The following is a 20,393-nucleotide window of genomic DNA, read 5'->3' as shown; positions in this document are numbered from 1 at the left end:
ATTCAAGGTTGACCTTTCCAATATGCTTATGAAAAGCCATTAAATATATTATGGTTAGTTGGCTCTCATAGTCATGAATGGTGAATTTACATCTAATTAATATTAAATAAAAGCATAACTTTAGTAATTCATGATGTTAAAAAAACATCTCCCAACATGACGCAGAAGAAAATCACGGAGTGATGACAGTTTTAGAATAAAATAGGGTCATTGTCACATCTATAATCACTTTTCAACTTTAAAATTTAGACTGTGAGGGGCATCTGGGTGGCTCAGTCGGTTAAAGCATCCAACTTCAGCTCAGGTCATGACCTCACAGTTCGTGAGTTCGAGCTCCGCGTCAAGCTCTGTGTGAGAGCCTGGAGCCTGCTTCATATTCTGTGTCTCCCTCTCTCTCTGCCCCCTCTCCACCTCGTGGTCTGTCTGTCTGTCTGTCTGTCTCTCTCTCTGTCTCTTTCTCACAAAATAAATAACTAAAAACAGTTTTAATTTAGACTGAGACAGAGAGTTCAGGATAGCTACATCAAAAACAGCTTTGTGATATGGTCTTATTTCCAATCCCAAAATAATGAAAACTTGAGAGAAAAGATGACTATGTCATCTGGCTAGAGTTTTCACATTTGAAAATGATAAATAATAAACCCTTAGAGTAGTTCTTAAGAATAAACTATTTAATGCAAGCAAAGCACTTCAAATAGTCCCTAGAACACAAAAACAAATGCTAGCTACTATACTTACTATGACTAACAGCAAGACACCCCAGACAAAAAGACTTCTCTGATACATGGAATTTCTTTTTTTTTTTTAATTACATCAGAACTTCATGAAGTCTCATACAATGCCTTGTCATCTACCTTGTTTCTTGGAGACTGTTGCGTGACACCTGGTTTTGGATTTTCTGCATTTCTCTGACTGTACTGTTTATATCCCTCTTTCATTTCAGTTTTATATTGCTGATATTTTAGTTTATATTTGCTTGTTGGTCCTGGTAAGTTTTCAGGTATTATGTCTTGCTCCTAGATGTAAAAGTAAAAAGCATGTTATCCACCAGAAAAAAAAAAAAAAGAAAAAAATGAAAATAATCATTAATTTTCCTTATTAACATACACAGGTTTATCATTTACCTTAACATTTATGCTTAAGAAACAGATCATTATGATCTACATGCTAAACAGAGGTCATATTTAAAATATTTCGCTGGTACAGCATCACTGAGCAACCAAAGCAAGTGGAACTGCTCAGGATGGACTGTGGTCGTAAGTACCAGGAAGCGTATACTTTGTTTCCCAGCTGAAGATCAGTCCTGGTTCTATGAAACTGGTGGGTTAAAATGAATATGCGCAGTACTAAGTGGGATATATGAAAAGCCATCCTAAAATAAAATTAAGTAACATTTATTATGAGCTCTATGCAATATTGAGTTCAAATGTTTTTTATAGTAGATACCAAGTAAAAATTACCTCCTCATCAGAGTCAACAAGGCTTCCCAAATCAAGTCGTGGAACCCTGAAAGAAATAATCTATGCATCCCATTACTTTTTAAAATGAGGCTTTAATAGTTGCAAGTCATACATGCTGCATCTTATATAAAAAGGTACACTAAAGCCAATGGTGTGCTGCACCTACCAGCTGTGAGAGGCTTGTGTTACATAAAGGTTCAGTAGTTTTTGAGCTAGTTGTTAACAAAGCATTATTAAAGATAAAATTATATAAACTTCTAATTAAATAAGCTATATTAAAAACAAAGGTCATAAATACTTGAAGTCATCACTTCTTAATGGCTTTACTGTGCTTCACTATTATCTATGTTCTAGAAGTTATCTACACCTATGGTATTTGTGTGGTAGTATAACGGTGTGCATCTCTTTCCAAGTCTGGGTTCAGTAATATTACACATAGCTTGAAATCAGCCACAGCAGGATGATTGACACGGACATTGGCAAATGCTATGAATCAGGACTTGATTTATTATTTTGTTGATTTCTGAGACTTAAAACAGTAGTGAAGAAAACATTAATGGTACAGATTAAACTTAAAAAGTGTATCGTATCTGTAATTGGCACATTGCAAATAACAAAAAACTGAGGAAATATTGTACCAGAATTTGAAACTATTACTTAAGTCAACAAATAAATCACTCATATCACTTTACAATAAATGAAAATATCAACCAATGTTCATAAATTGAACTAATGGTTCGTCAGCTGCAGATACAAGAATTCAGCAAAAAACAAAAAGCATTCCGTGAGAATCAATTGGCTACATGGAATTTCCAAAAGAGAGTTTATATATTTATTAGTATTTGTAAATTGCCTACTATATATCTTCTATAGGAGTAAAATGTATAACCAACTTAAAAAATACTTAAGTTTATGTATGATTAACAAGTAAAATTTTAAATAAACTTATAGTACACTTTCAGAAAACCAGTTGTTAAACATTTAACATGAATGGGATTGATTGTCAGTACACACTGAATATATTTAGCTAAGGCTTGCACCTACCTCTATTCTCTGTCTAGATGAGTACAGAGGTATCTGTTACGTAGAACCACATGAAATTGCTGATACTTATTAATTTCATACGGTTCAGCCTAACAAATTACTAGGGTTTTAACTTCTATTATCTAATAAGTCCTGTAGTCTAAAAAACTTGAAAAAATATAAAAATAATAACCTTCCAAATTTTAAAAGGCAAAAATGTACAATATAAAACATGAATTAATGTAGTCCGTCCAAAACTAAAATCATTTAAATAAGATTGACAAAATTGTCATATTTCTCAAGATAAGGTTAGGGTCACAGATACTTTTCATTAAATTCATTTTACTATCCTAGTTTTAAAATTCAAAATTTCATACATTTCTTTAATAAATTCACTTAGCTCAATTTTCTAAATAAAACAATAGTTTAACTTTTTCAGGAAAATGTAAGAATATTAAAGAAAATAAATAACAAAACAAGTATTACCCTCAATCCTATCATCCTGCTTCCATTCTGGCATAGCAATTTTCAGGCCATCTACATGAATATCAATTTTTTTGCAATTCACAATCACAGCTACATATAAAATTTTGCTTTATTTTTTTTATTTGTTAACGTATTATATATGTCCGCCCATTAAATAGCTCAAATGTGAAGAAATGTGACTTACACAGGTAGGCAAGGATTCTGGATTGCCCGTGATTTGGAAGTCCGTCCTTGCTTTAATTAAAAGAAAAAATCAGTATGTATATACCCTTTATTTATACTTTAAAAGATATGCAATGAGTCAATTCAGTAAAGCTGATTATTATTTTCTCAGTAAACTTCATAGAAGAAATATTTATTAAGGCTCTCCTTACTATGCTTGAGACACAGAAATAGGATGATAAGCAACACAATCTTTACCCTCATGGCGCCCTGTCTACTGGGGAAGACACTCATTCAAACAAACAATAATGAGGAAAAACACGTGCTATGACAGAGCAACTACATATAGCATGTGTACCCAACAAGTCTAGGAAACTGAGGACGTTTTTTCAGAAACAAAAAAAAGGAACCTTGAAATGGAACTCTGAAGGATAAGTAGCAGTTAGGCAGATAAAGGCAGAAGGGAGAATATTGCTTTAGTCAGGAAACAACTCATCCTGCACTAGCCCACAGGCAAGAGTTAGCAGCTAGACAGGGCTGAAATCCAGAGCAAGGAGATGGTGGCCAGAACTGTTCCATAATACAAGTCAAAGAACTTGGACCTTGCCCTAAAGGTAATGTGAAAACTGCAGGATTTAAGCAAAGAAGAGACAAATATATACATGTATACATTTGTAGATGTTCAATTTTATTCCCAAAAAATTGTGCAAAGACATGAAATTTACTCATGATACACTGAGTGGTGAGCTCATGGTGGTGAGCTCAGCCACCATGGAATAAGAAATACATATGAGTCATAGAGAAATTCAAATTAATAAGTGCAGCAAACAATTCATCAACACTTAGAGCTTACTTCTTAAATGTTATCTAACTGGTCATTTTTGTGATACGGACAATAAGTATAGAAATTACATTCAAGGGGCGCCTGGGTGGCTCAGTCTGTTAAGCATCCAGCTTTTGATTTTGGCTCAGGTCACGATCTCACAGTTCACGGGTTCGAGCCTCGCATCATGTTCTGCACTGACAGCACGGAGCCTGCTTGGGATTTTCTCCATCCCTGTCTCTCTCTGCCCCTCCCTCACACTCTTTCTCTCTCTCTCAAAATAAATAAATTAAAAAAAAAAAGAAGAAGAAATTACATGTAAGACTGAGCTTCATCACTCTAATTGATCAAAGAGAACACAAATTCAATTCAGTATAAACTTTATTAATACAGCATTGTTTTAAATACTATATTAATAAAAAGTTAAAATGCAGAAATATAAAATCACAAAATAATCAGTTAATTAGAAAAAAAAAAAAATATATATATATATATAAAATAGTTGACCCTTGAGCAATGCTGGGGTTAAAGGTACTAACCACCTCCCCCCATACAGTCAAAAATGCATGTATAACTTTTGATTCCTCAAAAAGTTAACTACTACTAGCCTACTGTTGACTAGGAATATAAAGTCAATTGACACATATTTTATGTTATATGTACTATACGCTACATTCTTACAATAAAGTTAGCTACAGAAAATGTTATTAAGAAAATCATACAGAATAGAAAACACATTGTATTTATTGAAAAAAATCTGCATATAAATGTACCCATGCAGTTCAAACGAGTTAAAGGTCAATTGTCTATAACACATACATCATAGCTTAAAGTAGCAGCACACCTCTATCGCATATCAAAGATTGTCTTAATTGTACTTGGAAAACATCGTGATATCATCTAAACTTAGGAAGAAAATCTAAACAGAATATAACTGTAGTTGTCATAATTATCACCATCATTATCCCCCAGAAAGCCTTTTATTTTTTTTTAATGTTTATTTATTTATTTTGAGAAAGAGAAAGAGTGCACAATAGCAGGGGAGGGGCAGAGAGAGGAGAAAGAGAATCCCAAGCAGGCTCTGCACTGTCAGCACAGAGCCCAATGCAGGGTTGGATCTCAGAAACCTGAGAGTATGACCTGAGCCGAAATTAAGACTTGGGCACTTAACCAACTGGGGCACACAGGTGCCTCCCCACCGTCCCTCCTCCCTCCCTCCCCCCCAGAAGGTGTTTTAATAGACCCCAGAAAGTGTTTTGACTTAAAGACAGTCTTTTAAAGTCATAGGCCTATTTTATGATGGCAGTTACCTTTCTTGTCTAATTCCAACAAAATTTTGCTAGCCAATCCAGAATGAAGGTAAATTATAGCTTATAAATCCCTGGGCCAGGAGTTGGCAAACTATGGTCCAGCTCTGTTTTATAAATAAACTTTTATTGAACCACAACCACATTGATTTATTTATGAATTGTTTCATTACATCAGCAGAGTTAAGTGATTGCAACAGAGACAACAGCCAATAAAGCCAAAATTACTAGCTGGCCCTTTATTTACTTTTTTCTAAGTTTATTTATTTATTTTGAGAAAGTGAGGGAGAGAAAGAATCTCAAATAGGCTTAGCACTGTCAATGCACAGCCTGACACAGGGCCTGAAGCCACGAACCAGAAGATCATGACCTGAGGCAAAAATCAAGTTGGAGGCTCAACTGACTGAGCCACCCAGGGACCCCTAGCTGGCTATATCCTGTCCTTTTTTTTAAAATAGACTTTATTTTTTAGGAGTTTTAGGTTCATAGCAAAATTGAGTGGAAGATACAGATATTTCCTGTATATCCCCTGTGATATTATGATTTGTAAGAAATATACATTTGGACATTCATATGACCAAAACAGATTTCTCATATATATTTGGTCTTGTCCAGTTCCTGGGTTACAGCTCCCAAAATCTTTGGAGTTTTCTGAAAGTTAAGAGAAATAAATGTATTTTGTTATGTTAATGAGGTTGCTTTTGGAAAGCTCCTAAACTTGACAGCTGGTTGCCAATAAAGCCTACCCTGTGATTGGAGGGTTGGACTTTCACTCTCACCTCCTGACCTCAGGGAGTGGAGAAGAGGGCTAGAAGTTTAATTAATCACCAACGGCCAATGATTTAATCAACCTTGCCTATGTAATGAAACCTCCATAAAATCCCAAAAAGACAGCATTCAGAGAGCTTCTGGGTTGGTGAACACGTGGAGGTTGAGAGAGTGGCATGCCTAGAGAGGGCATGGAAGCTTCCTCCCTCTTCTCCCATACCTTGCCATACCCATCTCTTCTCTCTGGCTATTCCTGAGTTATATATTTTTATAATAAACTGGTAATCTAGCAAATAAAATGTTTCTCTGAGTTCTGTGAGCCACTCTAGCAGATTAATCAAACTCAAGGAGGAGGCTGTGGGAACCTCTGACTTACATAGCTTGTCGGTCAGAAGTACCAGTATCTGAGTATCAACTCCAGCCTGTAGCCAGAAGCACAGGTAACAACCTGGGCTTGTTTGAAGTTGGAGAAGGTGTGCAGTCTTTAAAACTGAACCCTTAACCTGTGGAACCTGATGCTATCTCTGGGTTGATAGTATCAAAACTGAGTTGAATTGTAGGTCACCCAATTGCGTCAGAGCATTGCTAGTTGAAGGTGTTGAAATTGAAACAGGGTGCTCATAACACCAAAAGACCCTACTGACCACACATATGCATAGCCTTCCCCATTATTAATATCCCTCACCAGAGTGGTACATTTGTTACAATTGATAAACCAACATTCACAAATCATTATCACTCAAAATCCATTACATTAGAGCTCACTCTTAGTGTGAACTCTATAGATTTAGACAAATTTGTAATGACTTGCATACTATCTTTTTCCCCTTTTATTTTAAGCAACTTCCATGTTACTCCTTAAAATCATGTTCGTCTAGTATTTCTCAATTGCTACATACTTTTCTAGTATTTTTTCATTATTAAAAAAACACACACTTTTAAAAAATACCTTTGTTTTCATCTGAGTTTTTCTATATTCCAGATTATTTCCATAGAATAGATTCCAGGGATTTTTTTTTTTTTAACGTTTATTTATTTTTGAGACAGAGAGAGACAGAGCATGAACGGGGGAGGGGCAGAGAGAGAGAGGGAGACACAGAACCAGAAGCAGGCTCCAGGCTCTGAGCCATCAGCCCAGAGCCCGGCGTGGGGCTCGAACTCACGGACCACGAGATGGTGACCTGAGCTGAAGTTGGACGCTTAACCGACTGAGCCACCCAGGCGCCCCGATTCCAGGGATTTTATTTGCATCAAATCACTTGAAAAATTTTATAGGTCAATACACACCACCAATCTTGTTTCCAGAAATGTGGTACCAGGTTTTTTTGTTTTGTTTTGTTTTTTGGGTTTTCTTATATTTGATTCTGTAGAATTTCAATTTAGACTAGTCATTTTCTAAAGAACATAATATACACATTACAATCAAATGCCTCTGCATTCCAGAAATTCAACTCCTGAAAGCTTTGCAAAGAGGTGATGATTTCTTTTTTTTTTTTTTAATTTTTTTTTTTAACGTTTATTTATTTTTGAGACAGAGAGAGACAGAGCATGAACGGGGGAGGGTCAGAGAGAGGGAGACACAGAATCTGAAACAGGCTCCAGGCTCTGAGCTGTCAGCACAGAGCCTGACGTGGGGCTCGAACTCACAGACCACGAGATCATGACCTGAGCCGAAGTCGGCCGCTTAACCGACTGAGCCACCCAGGCACCCCAAGGTGATGATTTCTATGTAATATCCTGCTTTTCTAATTATTTCAAAAGCCAAAAAGTTAACAAAGCAGATTTAAAGACAGCAGCATGAGTCAATATTAATAAAGAAACTTTTGTATTTTCAAAACTCTATACACTGATTTTTCTAATGTCACTATTACAATGTAAATTGAAATCAATTAATATAAATGATAATCAGTTAATACTGTGAATTATCATTGATGTTTTGGTCAGGTTTTTTTTTATACGTCACTCTGTGCTCATCAAAAGTGCTCTCCTCAATCCCCATCACCTGTTTAAGCCATCTCCCCACCCACTTTCCCTCATGGTACCAGTTAAGAATGCACCGATTCTAAGTCTGAGTGTTTCAATATTACATTTTTCCTCTAATTCAATAGAGGCATAAAAGTATATCATGATGCTAATTTTCATTCCCCTGATTATCAGTGGGGCTGAACAAGTTTTTGTATTCTTATCGCCTACACATATTTCCCAGCTGTTGGTGTTTGTAATGATATCTGAGTAAAGAGCACAGATCTTGAAGTCAGAACTGGAGTTCAAAATCTTGGCAAGTCACTTAATCCCGAGGACCCACAGTCCTTCCACTTCTAAAAGTAGGTTAATAATAATACCTACCTCAAAGGTGTGTTGTAAGAATTAAGTGATATAAGTTAATGAAACATTTATCATGGTGTCTGGACAAGCAGTAGGCATTCAATATTTAGAATAATAAGAATAAAGAAATATAAATATACATCACTTGTATGTATTTCTAAACTAAAATTTATATTTACCCAATTCTGTGATGGAGACAAGGGAAAAGTAGCTGTAAATTTGTGCTTAATCAATGATTTATATACACAAGGGTGATATTATGAAGGTTTACAAAGAATAAAGGTCTTAATAGAACCCCAGATTCTCTTCTTACCTAACACAAAATGTATACTGATACTCTCTTCTTCTTTCTACTATTCTTATTTCTTACATTTTCTACAGATACACACAGATAATTTTTAAGATAATAATATGAAAACCATAATAATAAGCTTGATTTTTACAAATAAAACTAATTCAAGCAATGACCAAGTTGTTAATTGATTATCTTCAATCCTGGCCACTCACTTCTTCAAATCTAGAAAATATGGATCCTAAATATTTGTAAGTATAAGTAGTCATAAAAAAAATGAAGAAAATGGCCAATGATTTAATAAATCCTTTAATGAATTTAACAAATCATTTAATGAACAATCAGGCAATTATTTAATGAATCATCCCACAAGAGGAAAACTATATAGCACACATACTTGCAGCAGCTTTCTTCCAGAAAATGGCTGAGTTTGACTCGTAGAAGAAGCAACTCCTTTAACCTCTAAATCCATTCAAGTTCACGTATTTATCCTGCAGTATACTTTGAAAAGGGTAAAAACATACAAAACGGTCATTCTTACTCTAATTTTAAACAAGCCATGCAAATTGCATACTACTAGTACATGGAAAGAAATCATGTGGTTAATCATTCTTACTTCTTTCACTCAAATCAACTTTTTGTGGGTGATTACATTATGTGGGGCAAATGCTAGTCCGAATAGTGTTCCCCAAAAGATGTCCATGCCCTCATCAGTGGGCCCTGTGAATATGTTTACCCTATACAACAAGGAGGACTTTTCAGATGTGATTATGTAAAAGGATTTAGAGGTGTGAAAATTATCCTGGATTATCTGCAGGGCCCAATGTAATCATCAGGGTCCTTATAAGAGGGAGCAGAATAATCAGAGTACGAAACAGAAGATGTAAGAAAGACAGCACAGGTCAGAGAGGAGCCAGCCCTGCTGACATCTTAATGTTAGCCCTGTAGGACTCATTTTGTACTTCTGATCTCCAGAACTATGAAATAAATAATAAATAATAAGTTAATTTATGTTGTTTCAAACCACTAAGTTTGTGGGAATTTTTCATGGTAGTGATAGAAAACTAATGCTTGTACTTCTCTACCACAAAGTGGTATAAATTTATTTTCTTTACTCTTTTCCTAAACCTTTAGGAGTTTTGACTTTGCCAGAGTAAGCTAATGAAAAATCTTGTTATGCAAACAGTATTCTTCAATACAAAGAATAAAACAGAGCGGATGGTCCAATTAGTAATTATGAGGTGACAGGTAAAATGCATGTAAGAAAATATTGAAAATCCTCAACTTGCAAAGTTGTACAAAACCAAAATCCTGTCACCCAAATTTTGAATATTTTATTTCACACTTCAACCTTAATCATACTGAGGATATGTTGTTTAACAATTCATACTTTCTTTTTCTATTATTAGACTGGGATTTATTTTAATAGTAATTTAATTTTTAAGGAAAGATGGCATGGCATAGTGCCAGCATAGAGTTATATAGACTGATATTAAAATCCTCATTTTTTTCATACTTTCCCATAAAGTAAGCTTGGGTAAGAATTTAACCTTTCCGAGCCAATATTTCTAATTTGTAAAATGCGTTTAATGTTACCACATTTCTCATCTTCCTATGAATATGGAACATATTCAATTCGTGGTAGCCATCATTATTATTAAAATGTAGTTTTAGTGCAATGAAATCCTCTTACTGAGATATCCCAGTTCTTCACTAATTTAGCTATATGGCTCCTTTTACCCCATTTCCATAGTCCCCTCCCCTAGGACCCCATGACCTAAGGCCAGATTTCTACTGTTAAGGTTAAAATCAGGAAGAGTTATTAACCAACAGCAGACATATTCGGAAAACATCACAATATTGGATTTGATAATAATTTGGCTTTTTTTTTCCTGAGCTATCTTTCACAAGTAAGCAACTTTCTTAAAGTTGTTATTGCTTTGGTGGGGGGAAAGAAGGCTGTTGTTTGCTTTTAACCACATCACAAAAGCTGTTGTATTTGCCATGATGATTGGCAACCAACAAACCCAAGTTAAAACAGAGAAGCTGAGCAATCAGCTAAGTGATTTTCTTCACACACCAACCACACAATTACCTATACCTGAGAAACCATTACAGCCATTTCAAAGCACTACAGGTCACGTTACATCGCCATAATTCATTTGCAAATAACAAAAACAACAAAATTTAAATCTTCTTTCCAGGACTTCCTACTCCCTGTATTTCCCTAGGCTTAACACTCATTAGTTTTGACTGTAATTAACTCTTTTCGTGTCTCTAATAAACTGTCAAGACCATGAAGCTGGATTTCATGTCCTTAATATAGCAGATACATAATAAATATTAATTTAGTCAATAAATTAATGTATAGTCAAATACCTGTTCACACTTTAAACATATTCTTAGTTTCCCTTCTCGGCACATAAATGACATGATCATATGCTACATATACTGTTCTTCAAACAATAGATATGGTATTCAAAGCACGAATGGTAATTATTTTTCACACTATACTGTAATCCTCACAAAGGCAAGGACTATGGTTTTGCTCACCTTGTATCTCAGCACTTAGCAGAAAGCCTAGAAAACAGTAGGAACTTAATAACTATTTGCCGAATAGGTGAATTCAGTCAATTCACATGTGCGTTATTTCAGACCTTGGCAGCATACAAACGGTTCATTCAGATACCACAGGAGTAGGAAAGGGCAGTGCCATCATACAGGGAACACTCCAGGATCTACAGAATTGGAGCAGTCAGGCTCCTGACACCTCTGTCAAAGAATCTTAAGATTTGGACAGGCCTGCAGAGATGAAATAGCTCAATCTTCTGATTTCCAAACTGAGGAATCAGTGACCCAAAAAAGGGGGATTTTACTTTGCCAAGTTATTTGCCAGTTATTACTGAGCATGAATTTATACCAGTTTCAGATCTCTTTCTAACACTACCCCCTTGCTGGTGGTACAGGTCAGAAGAAAGAGAGGAGAATTAGCTAGAGACTCAAGAACACCAGAAACCTAAACCTGGTGGCAAAAGAATTTCAAATAAATGGCCTGTGAGCCGATCTTTGGAATGCACACCAAAGTCTGTCCATGTCGGATGGGAATACTCAGTTGGGGTATGTTGGGGAGGAGAGGTGGTGGGAAGCAGGGAAAAGTACTTCTGAATGGCTCTGTCTCCATCCGGACTGCCGCAAGTCAAGAGATATTATAGCTGGCACGTCATGAATGTTGTTAACAAACAGATCCAAGTCTTACCACATTATCTTTAGTGCTACCAAAAATAACAGAACTCACCTCCCACTCTTCTCGTTTCTCAAGGATAATTATTTCCAATTGCAATTATCACCATTTCCCTCTTGGTTAGTGATATTAGTGACTATAATTTGCTTCTACCAAATCAGAACATAATGGAAAGCGAAGAATAAATTGGTCAAATCCATCCCATAATCAAGGAGAGAAGAAAAAGATGAAAAGATTTAGTATTTAATCTCCATGCAAGTGAGGACCAAGTTTATCTTGGAGCCCAGGTGATAAGAGACCCAAGTATCTGAATGAACCTGGCGTCATTCTTAAGTTCAAACAGTAATTGTCGGTACACCCCTCCCCCCCAACACACACACAAAGGTTAAGATTATGCATTAACGCAAAGTACCTGAACCAATGCTCCGCCCTCTTCCAATCGGAGATTCAAGGACTGGGGTGTGACACCAGCCAACGACAGCCAACCTGAATTGACCCAACAAGCTAGGTAAAGAGCAGGTCCGGAGTGGGAAGGATGGCAAAGGTATGTATCAACGGGGCGATTCCATCGAGAACTCCCCCGAGACAGCTGAGACCAGCTGGAAAGGCACAGCTCCCAGTAGACTCCGCCAAGCCCAGGCCCGCGTCTGCAGGTTGCCTAGCAACTGGCGTCCCCTTGCTGGGCCTCCAAACCCTTTCTCAAATACAAGGAAAAGATCATCGGCCCAAATCCCTTGCTCCTTCCACGCCACCTCTTGCCCTATACTGAGTGGGGTATTTCCTCGGCCAACCCGGCCAGCGAAGCAAGCGACCCGCGGAGGTACTTGCCGAAGCGAGCTGCTGAAATCCTGTGGGAGCCTCCGAGTCTCATCCGGGGACCAGTTCCAGGGTGCCTCTAAATCCCGGCGGGGAAGTGGAAGAGGATTCACTTATATATGGGCTTCTCAGGCGCAGAGTCGGGACCAAAGCCCAGCCGGGATCCACCATGGGTGTTGTATATAATTCTTTTAACTGAGTTCTCTTTAACAAATTTTATAGAGCCTCTGCCAGGAGTTCAGATCCTAGAGAGATATTATGAGGGGAAAAAATTATGTTATAATGCCCGCTGTCAAGGAACTTGCAATTATTTATTTTTTTATTTAAAAAAAATTTTTTTAATGTTTATTTGAGAGAGACAGCGACAGACAGACAGAGCATGAGCAGGGGAGGGCCAGAGAGAGAGGAAGACACAGAATCTGAAGTACGCTCCAGGCTCTGCGCTTGCCAGCGCAGAGGCTGACATGGGGCTGGAACTCACGAACCAAGAGATCAAGACCTGAGCCAAAGTCGGCGCTTAAGGACTGAGCCTCGCAGGCGTCCTAGAACTTGCAATTATTTAAAAAGACAAGACGCAATATAGTATTATAAAGAGATATATACATACAGGTGCATCGATATTTGGATATAGAGAGATATAAATTAAAATACCAATACAATGGAAAGGGAACAAAACTAAGAATCAGGAAATTTTCATTTATTTTTTGCTCTGCACACAATGTCTATGGGCATCAACCCTTCATCAATAAAAGGAAAGTTCTGCTTTGAGAGATTTGTCGGGTTCCAAGCAACGTATGCCCACGGAGGGGTCCAATAATAAAACTGACCTAAAGAAATGACTAAAGCAGGCAGTTTTTATATTTTTGGATGCAAAGAGACAATAAATCTGAAGAATTGACAAAACAAAGAACAAAGAAAGCTGAATTTGGGGAGTTTAGTAAATTATTCTAAACAGATTGCTCTGGGGTAGTAAATTAATAAAAAGTAACAAGGGTTGTTTATATACCCTTCTAGGCTCTTAATTTCTTCTCTGGGGATAAGGATGTCACCTTACATCCTGGTATAGGAACAGTACCTTTCACATGGGAGGTTTATTTCTTGCTTAGTGGAGACAAAGCAGGGAGCAGGTCAGAGTGCTCTCTTGCATTAACTACTTAAGTAACTTTTATTTAAAATAATCAATATAACAAAGTTGCACATTTTGGGGTGGCCTGCCTTTGGCCCCTACATATAAATTGTACTTTTTTGCCAATTTTCAAAACAGTTCCTCACAAAAGTTCTGTTGCTATTACAGCCAGTTAATTTCCTTATACACAAAACAATTACATTAACCATATGTTATACTATGTTAACCATATGTTATACTATGTTATTGACAGATCCAAAGTAACCTGCATTTGAAGGTCAGCAAACAACCACTGAACACCTACTATCTGCAAATACATCCAGTGTTAGAAAAAGTAAAGTCTATAAGCCAACCTAGTATTGCCTTTTAAATTGAGTCTAAAATACTTATTGAGCCTCTAGTATGTATATGATGAATAAGATAGTTACTGAAGAAGCTTAAAATTGTATACATTATTAGAAAGTTAAGGAGTGCTCATTTCCTCATTAATTCAGTCAATTAACATTTACTGAGGGCATGTGGGTTCATAGCTGCTCTAGGTGCTATAGATATAGAAATAAAGCAAATAAAACCACTGTTTCAGTGAAGGTTAAAATCTGAGGCGATAAACATTAAATAAATAAATAAATAAAGACTATTATCGCAGGTAGCAATTAATGTGATAAAGAAAAATATAAACACTGATAAACACTGGGACAAACACTGATAGATAGAAGTTGTAGGATCATGTATGGCTTCACTGAGGGGAATTTTTCAGACAAAAGTAACAGCAAGTGCAAAATGCTTGTGGGTAGAGCATCCTTGCCAAGCTGATGGATGTGGCTGAAGCCAAGGGAGCAAGTGGAGAATGCAGAATAGGGGACAGAGATTAGCCATGGTCAGATTATGTAGTGCCTTTTGAACCAAACCTAGGAATTTGGATTTTATAAATGTGACAGGAAGTCATTAGAGGGTTTTGAAAAGAGGGGAGGCTGTGATACTATGATTTATGGTAAGAAATATATATTTGATCTTCCTCCAGGTTTCTGGCACAGAGTTCCTAAAACCCTTGGAATTTTCTTAAATGGTGAGTACAAGGAAACTTCTTTTGTTATGGTGATGACGTGACTCTTGGAAAGCACCTAAGAATGGAGGGCAGTTGCCAATGAAGCCAACCATGTGATTTGGAAGTTTCCGTCCCACCCTCAGGCCTCCTAAGAGAGGATAGGGGCTACCAGTTGAATTAATCATCCAAGTCCAAGGAGTTCATCAATCATGCCTCTGTGGTGAAGCCTCCATAGGTACCTAAAAGAAGGTTCCCAGAGCACTCTGCTTCCAGAGTGCAACATAGAAATTCTGCCTGAGTAGAAATTCTGCCTTAGTTTCTAACCTTCAGACTCAAGACTCCAACATCAACTCTTATCTGAATCTTCAGCTTGTCAGCTTGCCTTAAAGATTTTAGGCTTTTCAGCCCCCACAATTGTATGAGCCAATTTCTTTAAAATCTATGGGTGTACATGTGTGTGTAAAAGGGGGTGGGTGGGAATATATGTCTATTAGTTCTGTTTCTCCGGTAACCCTGACTAATAGGGGAAAAGAGAAAGTAGTAAGATATAGGATCATGAGGTAATTTAATGACAGACAATTCCTTCTAATTGGAGTAGTTCATACAAGGAACTGATTGGAATCTTAAAGGATTCATTTATTAGTTTGTTCATTGAATATGGAACTCTGTTGAGATGCTGGGGATACAGTAGTAAAAATAATACTAATAAGCAATCCCTGCCTTATGGGGCTTACATTCAATTGAGGGGAGAAGTGATAATGTAAATAAGTAAGTTACGTATGATATGAGGATAAGGGTTATGGGGAAATAAAGGCAGAAAAAAAAAACAATAGGAAGTGATAGGTGTAGGATGGGTAATAAAAATACCACTGTGAGGTATTCTGAAAAGATGAAATTTGAGAAAATACTTGAAAGAGGTTATAAACAAGTCATGTAGCTTTCTGGGGGAAAGGGTTCTAGGCAAAAGAAATGAGCAAGTGCCCTGAGGCATCAGTTCCTTTCGCTCTTTTAAGGAATAACAAGGGGGCCCAAGTATCAGAGGAGTGAAAAGGAAGGGAACAGAAGCTGGAGGTGAGATCATAAAAGGGTCTCCTTGTTTAGGGCCTTGAAGGCTACAGTGAGTGATGTGGTTTTGGAGTGGTGGGGTCTGGAGCCCAAGCCAAGAAGGAATTCTTGATTTTATTTTTTTAAGTTATTATTTTTTATTTTTTTTAACGTTTATTTATTATTGAGAGACAGAGAGACATAGAGCATGAGCAGGGGAGGGGCCGAGAGATGGAGAGACACAGAATCTGAAGCAGGCTCTAGGCTCTGAGCTGTCAGCACAGAGCCTGACGCGGGGCTCAAACTCACAAACTGCGAGATCGTGACCTGAGCCGAAGTCGGACACTCAACCGACTGAGCCACCCAGGCGCCCCATCTTGATTTTATTACAGCACCGAGACAGGACCAGTGAGCAGAAAGAGCTGGACTGAGGTTGTGAGGAGTGACTGATTATATACTTGGGAGTTGGGAGAGGTGAAGGCAAGGAGAAGTTTCCAAAAGGACATTCATACACTAAAGAGGACTCAAAAGATACTGGAAGCCTAGCTATTGTCAAGCTTAAGTGTTTTGTTTTGTTTTGTTTTGTTTTCTCTAGCAAACCATGAACAATAAGATAATAAGGAGTTCCTGGAGAAATGTTATACTCTGCCTATCTCAAGTATTTGTCAATGGGCTGCAGGTTATAAAGAAATTTTATTTTTCAACCATTTCCTTTTTGCCCTTGTTCCCCACATCAAGGGGAGTTGTGATGGGTGCGGTGGGTGATGTTAGGGCTCCAGGAAACTGAGTCTATAGGTTTCTGGAGGCTAGGCTATTGATAAGATTGCCTTTTTCTTATAATTTACTAAGATATTTGTAAACTGATGGGGACTCCTGTGCTACATGAACACGATCTCTATCAGCTCTGTTGGTTTTTCCCTTTCCTTGGTTCTTGGGCATCCAGGAGTACCTGAGGAATGTCCCACATTTCCCACTTGGGGGAGGTTGGGTGGGGGGAGTTGGTGGTGGGATTGTGGGACGTCAGCTTGCCTTATGCTCCCTCATCTGTGAGGATAGCTGGTGAGGATTTTGCTTTGAGTGCCATGGGAAGCCATCAGTTGGAAGATTTTGAACAGAGTGATCTGACTTATATTAGTAGGATCACTTTGGATGCTGTGTTGAGACTTAGTATTTAAATATTGGAATATGAAGATAAATATACATAGAGACAATAGAATGAAGTCCTAGAAATGCTGAGAAAATTGTTTTCCCTCTACAGGTCCGGTATTCTTTTTTTTTTTTTTTAATAGTTTTTTTTTTTAATGTTTAACATGTATGTATCACTTAATAAAGTCAAAATCACTCTGTATTTCTACCCTTCTTCCAGGAATACAAGGACTTTAGAATAATTCAACTATAACCACTGAGCTCTCCCATCTTCCACATGATTTTTGCCAAGTATTATAGTTCTACCCTGTACTTAAACTCCTTGTTTGAACGCTCTTCCTCCAGTAGCCACACACTTCCCTCTTGCATCCCCTTCAAGTATTTGCTCAAAAGTCACCTTCTCAAAGACATCCACACTGATCGCTCTATTTGAAATCAAACGTGCCACCCTCACCTCCACCCCAGTGCTCCCAAATTCTTTAGCCCGATTTATATTTTTTCTATACATATCATCAGGGTGTTTTTCTTAGTCATAGAATTTATTATGCTCACCATTTATTCCCTGTGTCCCTTCACTAGAATTCCAAAAAAACAGATTGCTTTGTTTTGTTTCCTGTGTTGTAAGCCCAAACACCAGGAAGAATGCTTAGAACATAGTAGACACTGAAAGTACTTAAGTATGCTCAAGACTATATACAATCACTCTGACTGCTGTCTGGAGAATAAACCATGGGAGGTTAGGAAGCAGGAGCAGGAAGGTCCACCAGGAAGCCATTGCAATTATCCATGAAATCAAGGAGTGCCCTTTCAAATGCTGAATGGTAGTCAAGTTCTGAAAATATACAGACAAAGACAACAGAATTTGTCAAGGGACCCAAACCTCCAAAGTTTGGGTCCCTTGACAACGTTGGAGGTTTGGGTCCTGAGCCGTCAGAAGGATAAAACCGTCATTAACTGTGATAGGGAAGATTGTGGAAGGACCCGTTTTAGGGTGTGGGATGTAAGAAGTTCAGTTTGGACTGTGTAAGTAATGCTAGTCACATATATTGCAATTCTCCGTCAGCAGAGACAGATGAGAAATATTGTCTCTCCTGCTAGGTAGAATTTCCATTAGGATCCTTGTATTTTTCCCCATTTTATAATTTAATTTTCTGCTTTTTTTAAAATTTTATTTTTAAGTAATCTCTACACCCAATATGGGGCTTGAACTCACGACCCTGAGATCCATTGACTGAGCCAGCTAGGCACCCCATAATGTTTTACTTTTTACTTAAAAAAAAAAGTTTATTTATTTTTCAGAGAAAGAGAGAGAGAGAGAGAGTGCAAGCAGGGAGGCATAGAGAGAAGGGGACAGAGGATTCAAAGCAACTCCGTGCTGACAGCAGTGAGCCCAATGTGGCATATGAACCCACGAACCGCAAGACCATGACCCAAGCCAAAGTCACTGTACCGACTGAGCCACCCAGGCACCCCTACTTTTTACTTATTAAAAATGGTTACTGGGCACTTGGGTGGCTCAGTCAGTTAAGCATCCATCTTCGGCTCAGGTCATGAACTCACAGCTCCTGAGTTTGAGCCCCGAGTGGGACCCTTTGCTGACAGCTCAAAGCCTACATCCTGCTTTGGATTCTGTGTCTCTGTCTCTCTCTCTGCTCCTCCCTGCTCATGCTCTGCCTCTCTCAAATAAACATTTTAAAAAAAAATTTTTTTTAATGGTAACTAGTTGCATCAAAGATTTTTTTAGTGGCAAGATTTATTGACTAGAATAGTCAGTAGATATAAATATGTATTTACTTGAATTAAATGACACTGTACACAACCTCAAATCATCAAATAAAGATATTTATTTGAACACAGAAATACTTGAAACTGTCACTTAGTGTCACCAAAAAATGCTGGTTTATTATTGAATAACAACTGATATAATGGATTTAAAATAGTAAGCCAAATGAAGTTGATTTATATTGCAATATAGGTAAAATAAGCAACCAAATGTATTCTGTCTTAGTCTTTAGCATGCCAACTAAAGTGGTCCTTTATCTGAAGTTTACTTCTGTTTCAAACTCAAATATCAAGAATGTAAGATTTTGTCAAGAGGAACTACTTAGCCACACCTCTCTATCTTTATCTTTCTCGGTGGTCAGTCTCCAAATGAGAAAACAAAGGCAAATTATTGAATTATTAAATGTTTGACCAAGTAATAATTTAGGATCATACTATGTGGCGTACACAAAATGCCCATTCTTGACTTATTACCAGTTTCTGGAGATATGGGCAGAATGACACTGCAGTTAATTTAAAACAGTAAAAAAAGCTACATATGAAAACCGAGGCTATGTAACTAATATATAGGGTTTTGTGCCGGCCTCGTCCACTGTCAGCATCTAATACGGGTTGTCTTTCTACATAACACCGTGTCGCCAACATGTTGCAATCTGGATTGCAGTTCAGGAGCTCTCCCCAGTGATTCTGGATTGGGTCCTCAGACAGCGTCCTGGATGGTTAAGACAGCGTCCTGGATGGTTAAAACCACGCACCAGAGGGCCACCCAAGGCTTTCTCCTGTAGCGCAGCGCTTTGACGCGTGCTACCTGCTGCCTGTCCTGCCTCGGGTTCTGGCGCAGCCCTCTGGGGGGCCAACCAGTCGAGCATCCCCGCGCTGAGCTCGAGCTTGTGCAGGAGGATGGAGCCAGCCCGGAGAGTGGTCCCCACGGGGCCGCGGAGGACTGGCTGGCCGAGCCGTTACTGGTCCACGCAGTCAGAGCGTCTTGTGCATTCCGCTATGGTTCTGAGGAAGAAACTGAGTTGCTTATGGACGCTCGGTCTCTGTCTGGTAGCCAGTAAATCGTCTGCCAAAGTTCCCTCCATCACAGACACGAATTTTAAAGACAGCAGCGTCAAGGCGCACAACGACATGCGCGGCAAAGTCTGGCCCTCCGCGGCCGACATGAAACACATGGTGAGAAAGAACCCCGGGTTGGGATCTTATTTCTCTGGTTCATCCTAAGGTAACTGGCAGATAAATATGATGCAGCCATTTGTATGAATTCAGTCTGGACTTTCAGCGTGCACTTAAGAATCACACCTTGGCCGGGCTATCATCCTTCAGGGGGGCGATAGGCGTGGATGAGAAGGGAAAACTTAAACCTGTATCTTGCCCAGGCTTAGCTCCCTTTAGTGGGGGGCTGGGGGTGGGGGTGGGGTGGGGAGGAAGGATTGGGGGGTAGGGAGGATAGGGGAATGTAGGGTAGGGGTGGAGGATGAAGGGTGGGGAGTCAGGAAGGATGGTGTTTGGGAGTTGTTTGGTCTTCATCGCTAAGGCTTAATAGA

The 20,393-nt window shown here is 38.2% G+C and overlaps 2 protein-coding genes across 7 annotated transcripts in view; one reads left to right on the top strand and one right to left on the bottom strand.

Annotated features, from left to right (window-relative positions):
- CAPS2 (calcyphosine 2) overlaps positions 1 to 14,984 on the bottom strand; it is a 60,052-nt gene extending 45,068 nt beyond the window's left edge. Inside the window, exons 1-7 of one of the 6 annotated variants that reach the window (XM_058741997.1) lie at positions 14,862 to 14,980; positions 12,300 to 12,907; positions 11,942 to 12,036; positions 9,044 to 9,147; positions 3,154 to 3,203; positions 1,461 to 1,506; positions 843 to 1,016 (exon numbers count right to left, since the gene is read on the bottom strand). In XM_058741997.1, the coding sequence (XP_058597980.1) occupies positions 843 to 1,016; positions 1,461 to 1,506; positions 3,154 to 3,203; positions 9,044 to 9,118 (345 nt within the window). In that variant the 5' untranslated portion in view covers positions 9,119 to 9,147; positions 11,942 to 12,036; positions 12,300 to 12,907; positions 14,862 to 14,980. Of the gene's footprint in view, positions 1 to 842; positions 1,017 to 1,460; positions 1,507 to 3,153; positions 3,204 to 9,043; positions 9,148 to 11,941; positions 12,037 to 12,299; positions 12,908 to 14,861 lie in introns of all 6 variants that reach the window. The other 5 variants (XM_058741996.1, XM_058741994.1, XM_058742000.1 and 2 more) reach the window with 5 other exon arrangements.
- Positions 14,985 to 19,736: 4,752 nt separating this feature from the next.
- Positions 19,737 to 20,393, top strand: part of GLIPR1L1 (GLIPR1 like 1) — a 36,066-nt gene continuing 35,409 nt past the window's right edge. The window contains exon 1 of the mRNA XM_058742002.1: positions 19,737 to 20,022. Within this exon, the coding sequence (XP_058597985.1) occupies positions 19,747 to 20,022 (276 nt within the window). The 5' untranslated portion in view covers positions 19,737 to 19,746. The remainder of the gene's footprint in view (positions 20,023 to 20,393) is intronic.

This window comes from Neofelis nebulosa, chromosome 8 (genome assembly GCF_028018385.1).
Source record: "Neofelis nebulosa isolate mNeoNeb1 chromosome 8, mNeoNeb1.pri, whole genome shotgun sequence".
Classification (NCBI taxonomy): Eukaryota; Metazoa; Chordata; class Mammalia; order Carnivora; family Felidae; genus Neofelis; species Neofelis nebulosa.
This window is presented reverse-complemented; position numbering and strand designations above follow the sequence as displayed.